Source organism: Coregonus lavaretus (assembly GCF_964263955.1).
Source record: "Coregonus lavaretus genome assembly, chromosome: 20".
NCBI classification, from domain to species: domain Eukaryota; kingdom Metazoa; phylum Chordata; class Actinopteri; order Salmoniformes; family Salmonidae; genus Coregonus; species Coregonus lavaretus.
The window spans coordinates 27,182,475-27,193,819 of NC_140007.1; the positions used below are offsets into that span (position 1 = coordinate 27,182,475).

Sequence of the window (11,345 nt, forward strand, 5' to 3'; positions counted from 1 at the left end):
AGGAGATTCCTGTGTTATGTGTGTTTCCCCTGGCCTGTGAGCCTGTGAGGGCAGGAGAGGAAGCCTGCCTGCCTAGCCTTGGTGATTATCAGAGCATCAGACATGCACGATCACCCTCTCCCTCCCTGTACAGGCCTCCCCTCTGCCTCAGCCCCGGCTCCAACCCCAGCCCCGGCTCCAACCCCAGCCTCGGCTCCAACCCCAGCCTGCAGCCTCCAGGCAAGGAGTCCCGTGAGGACAGGGGTGACACACCAGGCGACAGATGACAGCCTCAGGACTATATAAATCAATTAGAGCCGGAGGAGAGGGGAGACTCCCAGAAAACAGAGTGACGGTCCGCAAATCCCACACACAGGCCTAATGATGTGGCAACAGACAGCCAGTGTGGACCAGGAAGAGGGCTGTAGCCGCATCCGTAAAGAGACAGGAGGAGAGAGAGAGGAGAGAGAGGGATGCTGGGAGAGGAGGGAGAGGGCAGATAGAGGGAGTGTCAGAGGGATAGAAGAAAAGAACGAGACATCTCCACAGATACATCTGCGATCTGAAAAGACCTATGAGATTAGCTGCTTCCGTTGTGACTCAGTTAATTGACTTGAGTGATTTGGACAGAGTTCTAACTAACAGAATGTTGTGGATATGTGAGAGTCAGTGAGTGTGTCTAATTGAGATCTAGCTGGGGTGGGTAGGCCCCCACAGACGGCAGTGTCTGCTCTCTCTACTCTCTACTCGCTACCCTCTACCTCCCTGCTTGCAGTACATACTGTATGCTCCAGTCCCCAGGGACAGACCAGAGAGAGCCTCTCTCCCTCTCTCACACACATTCTGGATTCAGGAAGATAAAAACTGAAACTTCACTCAGAAAGAGGTGCTTTACCAAAATACATCAACATCACAACTATCAATCATTCACACACAGTGAAAGGAAAACTTACTGAGTTGATGCAGGCTAGTTCTTTGTTGAGAAGCCAGGGAAGTGACAATTTCCCCTCTCCTCTGTAGCAGGACTGGATGCGTTCCTTGATCTTCTCCTTGATGCGGCGCAGGGTGAACAGGCACAGGGCTGACTCCTTGGGGGGCTTGGCCCGGTTCTTCTGGCCCTGGGCGAACACTGTGAACAGCACCTCCTCCTGCTCTGAGATGCCTAGCGAGCGCGCCAGCTTGGTCCCGGGACGGCTGAGGTAGGCATCCTGCACCATGCGGTACTCCACCCCGTCCTTGGTGCAGCCGATGGGGAACTCCACGTAGGAGTAGAACTTGGGGTCGTCCACGCAGAGACGGACGATCTTAGAGGTGAAGAACTGCTCCCCGCTGGCGTCGGGCGAGGTGAGCTGGGTATCCAGTTGCAGGGTCAGGTAGTAGACAAACTGCTCGCTGCTGAAGCCGTAGATGTAGTAGATGTCGAAGGCAGGGAACTTGGAAAGCGTGTCTGATGGGATCTTGAGCTGCGAGGAGACAAACTCGTCCTGGTAGACGAAGCTGAACATGTCGGCATTCTCCTCGTTGGCCATCAGCTTGCGGCTGGAGAGCGTGGGGAAGTACTCTGACTTGCCGTCGATGGGCGTGCCCACAAACAGCTTGCCGGCCTCTCCTCCGCCCCCGGTCGCGTCTCCACCGATGACCACCCCAGACATGGTGCCAGCCTCGGCCACGCTGGACAGGTAGTGCTCCTTACGGTGGTGGGGCTCGCCCAGCTTGAACAGGTCGTCCAGCCTGAGGAACTGGCAGATTCCCTGGGAGGTGCTGCCGCAGGCGATCAGGCGGTTCTGACCGTAGTCCAGCAGCAGTAGCTTGTTGACGTTGCTGGTCTGGGCCAGCTCGTGGGGGCAGGACTGGACGCCAGGAGGGGGATAACACTTCTCATTGTCCACCACAGGGCCTGTAACATGGCTGCGCAGCTTGGTCAGGTTGCTGGACAGCTTGAAGATCCAGTTGACAGCTCCCAGGTACACCTCACCTGTCTTGTTGTGGACCACCAGGTGTGTGAGCCCCCCCTCTGGAGGGGAGAAGGACCTGAGGTCGCTGGGGGTGGTGGCTAACACCCCCGACAGCAGGAGGAGGAAGGGTAGGAGAGGGCCTCCAGGGGGTGGGGTGGAGTGGGAGGTCATGTTGGGCTCTGCTTGGTGAGGAGAGGTTCCTGGGTGTGTGTGTGTGTGTTCCTCTTCCTCTACTGAAGCTGTGGCTGTCCTACACCAGGCTGAAGGAAGGAAAGAAGGAAATAAAGGAGGGGATGGTGGTGTAGCACTGGCCTGGCGTCCTCTGGTCTCTGTGTCTCTGCTCTGTCGTCTATAACATCATCCACAGCACCTCGGCCGCCGGCCCTGTGAAGGGAAGGAAAACACACATTAGGAGATAGGATCAGGGAACCCTCCCTCCCTATTGACTGAACAGGGTTTTAAAAGCTCTGCCAGCCACACAGAGCGGTGAGGGCAAAAACAAGTCATAATATATAAACATTCATAAATTACAATAGGGCCTTAGGGGGAATCCTATATAACATTTGATGAGCATGTCAGCCTGCCAGACAGAGTCTGACTAACTCAACATAGAGCATTAGGCTGCCAGACCATGGTGCGTCCTCATATACAGCTGTGGAAAAAATTAAGAGACCACTGCAAAATTATCAGTTTCTCTGGTTTTACTATTTATAGGTATGTGTTTGGGTAAAAATAACATTTTTGTTTTATTCTATAAACTACTGACAACATTTCTCCCAAATTCCCAAAAAAAATATTGTCATTTAGAGCATTTATTTGCAGAAAATGCCAACTGGTCAAAATAACAAAAAAAGATGCAGTGTTGTCAGACCTCTAATAATGCAAAGAAAATAAGTTCATGTTCATTTTTAAACAACACAATACTAATGTTTTAACTTACGAAGAGTTCAGAAATCAATATTTGGTGGAATAACCCTGATTTTCAATCACAGCTTTCATGCATCTTGGCATGCTCTCCACCAGTCTTTCACATTGATGTTGGGTGACTTTATGCCACTCCTGGCGCAAAAATTCAAGCAGCTCGGCTTTGTTTGATGGCTTGTGACCATCCATCTTCCTCTTGATCACATTCCAGAAGTTTTCAATGGGGTTCAGGTCTAGAGATTGGGCTGGCCATGACAGGGTCTTGATCTGGTGGTCCTCCATCCACACCTTGATTGACCTGGCTGTGTGGCATGGCGCATTGTCCAGCTGGAAAAACCAATCCTCAGAATTGGGGAACAATGTCAGAGCAAAAGGAAGCAATTTTTCTTCCAGGACAACCTTGTACGTGGCTTGATTCATGCGTCCTTCACAAAGACAAATCTGCCCGATTCCAGCCTTGCTGAAGCACCCCCAGATCATCACCGATCCTCCACCAAATTTCACAGTGAGTGCGAGACACTGTGGCTTGTATGACTCTCCAGGTCTCCGTCTAACCATTAGACGACCAGGTGTTGGGCAAAGCTGAAAATTGGTCTCATCAGAGAAGATTACCTTACTCCAGTCCTCTACGGTCCAATCCTTATGGTCTTTTGCAAACCTCAGCCTGGCTCTTCTTTGCTTCTCATTGATGAAGGGCTTTTTTCTAGCTTTGCACGACTTCAGCCCTGCCCCTTCGAACCGTCCTCGCCGTGCACTTCACCCCAGCTGCCGTTTGCCATTATTTTTGTAGGTCACTTGATGTCATCCTACGGTTGTTGAGTGACATTCGAATGAGTTGGCGGTCATCCCGGTCAGTAGAGAGTCGTTTTCACCCTCTGCCGGTCTGTAGCTTTGTTGTCCCCAATGTCTGCTGCTTGACCTTGTTCTTATGAACCGCCGTCTTTGACATTTTGAGGATGGAAGCAACCTGACGCTCACTGTATCCCTCTGCCAGTAAAGCCAGAATTGAACCCTTCTTTTCCTCACTCAAAACTTTCATTTTCAACTCTTTTGGCATGGTCAATAGTTATTTTTTGATTAATATTACTTTTGAGGTACTATTAGCACTGTTTTTGCCATCCAGCTGGTCCTATTGCAAGAAGATAGTGATGACCACAGCAGTGGTTTTGATACTTTTCCTCATTAAATAAGATTTGGTTCAGGTGATCACCTAATCAGTACCTAATTCAGTAGAATGAGGTGTGCCTGTGTTGGAATTCAACAGATACTGGAATGGAATGGCTGTCATACATGTAGAGATGCTGATTTTAGAAACATTTGCAGTGGTCTCTATTTTTTCCACAGCTGTATATTTTACACACATTGCCTGCATCATCACCGTCACCTGCAGCACTGCGGAGGGGCAGACACAGCCGTTGCAAGATGCAGCTAGAAGCACATCCACTACTGTGTATTGGGATAGGAAAGTTCACCCTTTCACCATACAGAATGACTTACAGTAGGTCAATGTTTATTGACTTTATACTCAAACAATTCCTAATATCGTCAATATGGCCTAGACTATAGAGAGGGCAGACTTTGTAAGAATACAGGTTTACATTTTCTATTGTAATAGATGAAGCTGAGACTATAAAAGGACCAGAATGAGAAATAAAAGATTACAGACCAAAACAGAGGTTGCTCTCTCGCTTTCTCTCTCACGCACACACACACACACACACACACACACACACACACACACACACACACACACACACACACACACACACACACACACACACCCAGACAGACAGAAAGTCAATGACTGCTTTCATCTCCCAGTCCCAGTCAGCCATCATGACCTGCTATATGAACCCACTGCTCTCCAGCCCATCAAGACAATGGACTCATTGTGGCATGGCTGCCGTTGGTGTCTGAGGCACAAAACCTACCATCGTCTCAACTCAATCATTCACCATACACTGCCCCATTTACTGATGTAAATTAGAGCAATGAAATGCTTCAGATTACATATTCTCTCTCACACACACAAGCATGAATGCGTACACATTATAATCACAGATCTGTGATTAGACACCCACTTTTAAAATGGTGACATTTCAAGTGCACTAGTCTGAGATATTTCTCTGGAGATATCTAAATGATAGTATAGATCACAGGTCGATCTATGAGGTTCACAACTATGACAAGATTCTATCACTTTAACTAAAAATAAACATTGTCCCTGAACCAATATATGACGGTGCGAAAAAGCAGCTGTTTTATGTCTTGAGAAGACAACCGCTTGCTTGAATATGAATGAGATACTTTAAATATGTTTTAAGAGAAAAGAGTGACAGAGATACATTTTTTACATTTTAGTCATTTAGCAGACGCTCTTATCCAGAGCGACTTACAGTTAGTGAGTGCATACATTTTTCATACTGGCCCCCCGTGGGAAACGAACTCACAACCCTGGCGTTGCAAGCGCCATGCTCTACCAACTGAGCTACACGGGGCCTAGAAGAAAGGATTAGAGAAGAGAAAGAAGTTGAGTGGAAGAGAGATGGATAAGGAGAAATCAGGATAGGGACTGAGTGGTCGTTACTCTTTATGGCAAAACAATGCCTTTTCCATCCCCGAGAGATGGAGGATGTTGATGATGGCTGCTATTAGCCAGTCAGTCAGTAATGCACCTGAACTCACAGGCTGTGCATGGCGGAGGAAATGCGAGGCAGGAGAAATGAATCAATGGGTTTGGCTGCAGAGAGCAGAGCAGAGCAGAGGGACGCTGAGCCAGGTTGTGCTGTAGACGGACGGACAGACAGCTGGGCTGGGCTCTACCTGCCTCCTCAGATAACGGCCCCTGAGCCACAGCGCCAACACTGATTTATTGCTTGTGGCATATCAATTACAGCACCGGCCACAAAACTGGGGCCTCATACTTAAGCAAATGTATACACACTGCATCTTTAACATGGAGGTCACATCGGAGTCTATATGAGGGAGGCAAGCCACAGCCAACACACCACATAGGAGAGGAAAGACTCCATCCTTTGCTGTCTATCGATGTTTGGCAGATACGCAAACAAACACTTATGTATTCACACACATACAGTGTATGCACTCCCAAGCATACAGTATAAACATTTAGGCTGCATACCTGTATGTTACTACTGTGAAACACAGACTCATACTGTCTATTGCCCTAACAGGATGTATTAACGTTAGAGGCACGTGGAAGTATAGGATAAAGTGTGCACTCAAGTCAACATCCTGACCCTCTCACATACATTCCAAAAGGAGGTCCTATGGCAGATCAGAACGGATTACTTCAGAAACTTCAACAAGATGGGACTTCTATTTAGAATTCATCTTAAAGACCTACAGACAGGGAACTAATAGTTCAAATCATATTCACCTCACACTCCTCTAGTGGCACTTCACAAGCCTCTCAACCCAGCCCAGCAAACCCCATCATAACAGAAGTGTGTTTCTGATGAGAAGGCAAAATCACTGTATGAGCAGCAACACAAGTTAATCTGGCATAAAGGTCCCAAAGTAACGAGTGCCTCCGTCAGGGCAGGGATAAGGAGGGAGGGAGGGAATAAATGGTGTCTTCACTGGGAAATAAAGAGCTGACAAAGACAGCAAAAAAAAAATACAACTGCCAAATCTGCAATTTGAGAGATTAAAACAAGTTTTAATGTCATGTGCACAAGTACAGTGAAATTCCTTTCTTGCTAGCGCTAAACCTAACAATGCAGTAACCATTATCAATGTAGCGCTAAAAATAACATAAGATACAACAAAAACACACAAGAAATAAAAACAAGAAGAACAAGAGAAAGTAAGTAAGCTATATGCAGGGGCAGTTCCCATACTATACTATACAATGTGCAGGTATACTGGAGTGATAGAAGTTGTCCCTTTCCCAACAGTTTGCAAATGAGTGTTGAAAAACAGGGTTAGGAAGCAGACAGTGTGGCGTTATTTTATTGGGTTCATGTTCAGATTGTGATTATTGAAAGGAGATTTAATGGGAGAATCTGCGACCAAACTAATCACATGTGAAAAGCAAGGGTTAAGTGAGGGACATATGTATATTTATCTTGTGTATGTTTTGATAAGATTCATAGAGTGTCTTGTTGTGGTGAAACAGATTGATATATCTGGCTGGGACTCCTTGGCTGTGTTCTGACTGACTGCTGACAGAGGCCATAAGGACATGGGGCCATACGGCTGTAATAGTAAGGCTGTGAGGCTGGCTGTGTGGCTGGCTGTGTGGCTGGCTGTGAGGCTGGCTGTGAGGCTGTGCACTGCTGGCTGCTGCTGGCTTTTCCTGCAAGGCCCTGAGTGAGAACACTTTGCTCTTTTAACACTGTACTGCATTCCATGCCTGACACAGTGACCTCACAGACAGCTGCCTCCACACACACACAAACACACACACCTACCCGCTGCTCGCCAGACGCCAGGCCTCCACATCATTCACACAGAAACACACTTGTGTTTTACAGGGACAAACAGGATTAGTGCAGACAAGAGGTTCTGCACCGTCACGGATACGACTCAATGGCAGTTCAGTTCAGTTGGCCACTGGAGCAGCCAGCCAGCTAGGCCTCTCAATCCTGCACACGTGTGACACACACTCACACACACCAACAGCTTCATGGGGTAACAGGTGCTGACACAGACACACAGTCATTCACAGTGATAAAGGCTGGGAGTTCAGACAGAATCAGGGAGTCATAATCCTTAGAGTAAGTATGTACAGCATGTTGATATTGTGAAATCCTCCTGTGTTGAGAGATTTAAAGGATCAAATATATCCTGAACCAGACTGGACTCATGTCCTCACGTCCACTACCAGTACAGATCAAACACAGTACACTACAGACCAAACACAGTACACTACAGACCAAACACAGTACACTACAGACCAAACACAGTACACTACAGACCAAACACAGTACACTACAGACCAAACACAGTACACTACAGACCAAACACAGTACACTACAGACCAAACACAGTGCACTACAGACCAAACACAGTACACTACATACCAAACACAGTACTCTACAAACCAAACACAGTGCACTACAGACCAAACACAGTGCACTACAGACCAAACACAGTGCACTACAGACCAAACACAGTACACTACAGACCAAACACAGTACTCTACAAACCAAACACAGTGCACTACAGACCAAACACAGTGCACTACAGACCAAACACAGTGCACTACAGACCAAACACAGTACACTACAGACCAAACACAGTACACTACAGACCAAACACAGTGCACTACAGACCAAACACAGTACACTACAAACCAAACACAGTGCACTACAGACCAAACACATTACACTACAGACCAAACACAGTACACTACAGACCAAACACAAACACACCGATGACCTCTTACTCCAGTTCTCCAAGTCTCGATCTCCAATCAAGTAAGTGCTGCAGCTAACTACCTGAGAGTGCTATGGATCTGACGTAGCCTAGCCCATCTGGAGCTGACGTTTACTAGCCTTTATTCCTGTGGCCACTGTGCTGTGAGAAAGCGCTCCTAAAAACACAGCAAACTGAGTGTCTCTGTGAAGATGGCAGTGTCATAATAAACTCTAAGGCACTCCAATGAGAAAGCTATAAAAGGAGACTGCCTAGCCTGGGTATTTGGTCTGGCTTCTTAAAAGCCCCGGTCGCCTGACCTCCCAGGGAAGGTAGAGTCCAGAGCTATCACACTGCAGGAGGAACAGCAGCACTGCAAAACCAACTAGCTGGCCACTGAGAATGGGATAGATCGATCATTCTAGAAACCAACAGTTTCTTGCATAGTATGCACCCACATGCACTCAAAAACGACATTCAAACACTGCCCATACCATACACCATACCATGCATTTATGTAGTTCCCAAACATGTGTTGTCATTGGTATGTTACCTAATAACAATGTGATATGAGTGTGGTAGAGCCTGGGAGATATAGCAATAAAGCCGCCACCCTCCTGCCGAATAGACAGTGTCAACACCCTCTCTCTTTGGGTAGTCTAATATATTTCTGACAATGACCTCATTTTATAGCAAGCGTTAAAGCTCCACAGCACGCATAAAAACGGTTTCAATTGCACTGACTGAAGTCCAAACGAAGACAAATACCCTTATGCTTCCCTGAAGGCTGGGCATCACATCCAGTTTCAATTTGTGGATGGCAGAAGTCAGGCAGCGCTCGCTCTCGCTCTTTTCCTCCCTCTCTCTCTCTCCCTCTCTCTCCCTCTCTCTCTCTCCCTCTCCCTCTCTTCCTCGCTCAGTCTCTCTCCCTCCCTCTACATCTCTCTCTGTCTGGTGAGAGGGAAGCGATCCCTGATACAAGCTGAGAGCCGCCTCTTGACCGAGCAGTACAAGCCTAACAGGACCAACTCATTTTCTTAAATACCACAATTACCACACTACAGTTTGGAGCCAGCTTCGATTATCTACGCCAAATTCCATGATAAAATACAACATTTCTGGGCTTTTTGAAGCACTTAAAAACACTTAAGTGATTGTAGCTCCAGGGTTCTCTTTAACATACAGTCAGAGGGATTTCAAATCCCAGAACAAGGCCTGTGAGGGAGAGAAGCTAGGTTTGTCAGCACACATTCCCAGTAGTGGATCACATCCTCAGGCACTGTGCATTCTCCACTCACTGGCCTATTTACTTAAGCACGTGTGTGTGTGAGTGTGTCTCTGTGTGTGTCTCTCTCTCTCTGTGTGTGTGTGTGTGTGTGTGTGTGTGTGTGTGTGTGTGTGTGTGTGTGTGTGTGTGTGTGTGTGTGTTGGTTCTTCTATCCTTGTAGGGACCTAAAATCCCCAAAAGTCCCCACAAGGATTGTAAAGCAAGGACAATTCTCCCTCATGGGGACAACTGCCATGTCCCCATGAGGGCAAAAGCTATTTTAAGCTTAGGGGTTAGGTTTAGAGTTACAATTAGGGTTAGGGTAAGGGGTTAAGGTTTGGGTTAGGGTTAAGGTTAGGGTTAGAATTAGGTTTAGGGTTTGGGAAAATAGGATTTTGCATGGAAATACATTTTAGGTCTCCACGAGGATAGAAGAACAAAACGTGTGTGCATGTGCACATGTTTATACAGTTGTTCTTGACATGTTTATGAAAGTGTAAGTGTTTGTAGGCATTGGTTTAGGGATGTATGGGATGTACAGTGCCTTCAGAAAGTTTTCATACCCCTTGACTTAATCCACATTTTGTTGTGTTACAGCCTGAATTCAAAATGGATTAAATATATTTTTATTCTCACCCATCTACACACAATATAACATAATGACAAAGTGAAAACATGTTTTAGAAATGTTTGCAAATGTATTGAAAATCAAATACAGAAATATCTAATTTACATAAGTATTCACACTCCTGAGTTAGAATCACCTTTGGCATTTTAAAGTCGGTTCGGTTTCCGTTTGATTATCACAAAATAATCCCCAAGTTTTTAACTGCGTTAGCACACTCTGCCAACCCTGATGTTCTAGCAGTGTCTGAATCTTGGCTTAGGAAGGCCACCAAAAATTCAGAAATGTCCATTCCGAACTACAACATTTTCCGTCTAGATAGAACTGCCAAAGGGGGCGGAGTTGCAATCTACTGTAGAGATAGCCTGCAGAGCTCTATCATACTATCCAGGTCTGTGCCCAAACAGTTTGAGATTCTACTTCTAAAAATCCACCTTTCCAGAAATAAGTCTCTCACTGTTGCTGCTTGCTACAGACCCCCCTCAGCCCCCAGTTGTGCCCTGGACACCATATGTGAATTGCTTGCCCCCCATCTATCCTCAGAGTTCATACTGCTTGGTGACCTAAACTGGGATATACTTAACACCCGGCCGTCCTACAATCTAAACTAGATGCCCTCAATCTCACACAAATTATCAAGGAACCTACCAGGTACAACCCTAAATCCGTAAACATGGGCACCCTCATTGATATCATCCTGACTAATTTACCCTCTAAATACACCTCCGCTGTCTTCAACCAGGATCTCAGCGATCACTGCCTCATTGCCTGCATCCGTAATGGGTCCGCGGTCAAACAACCACCCCTCATCACTGTCAAACGCTCCCTAAAACACTTCAGCGAGCAGGCCTTTCTAATAGACCTGGCCCGGGTATCCTGGATGGATATTGACCTCATTCCGTCAGTAGAGGATGCCTGGACGTTCTTCAAAAGTGCTTTCCTCTCAATCTTAAATAAGCATGCCCCATTCAAAAAATTCAGAACTAAGAACAGATATAGCCCCTGGTTCACCCCAGACTTGACTGTCCTTGACCAGCACAAAAACATCCTGTGGCGTACTGCATTAGCATCGAACAGCCCCCGCGATATGCAACTTTTCAGGGAGGTCAGGAACCAATATACACAATCAGTTAGGAAAGCAAAGGCTAGCTTTTTCAAACAGAAATTTGCATCCTGTAGCACTAACTCCAAAAGGTTTTGGGACACTGTCAAG

The 11,345-nt window shown here is 46.7% G+C and overlaps 1 protein-coding gene across 1 annotated transcript in view; it reads right to left on the reverse strand.

Annotated features, from left to right (window-relative positions):
- LOC311148098 (plexin-A1-like) overlaps window positions 1-2,105 on the reverse strand; it is a gene marked incomplete at its 5' end in the record, with an annotated part of 48,696 nt that extends 46,591 nt beyond the window's left edge. Inside the window, one exon of the mRNA XM_084185009.1 lies at window positions 933-2,105. Within this exon, the coding sequence (XP_084041135.1) occupies window positions 933-2,105 (1,173 nt within the window). The remainder of the gene's footprint in view (window positions 1-932) is intronic.
- Window positions 2,106-11,345: the final 9,240 nt, after the last annotated feature.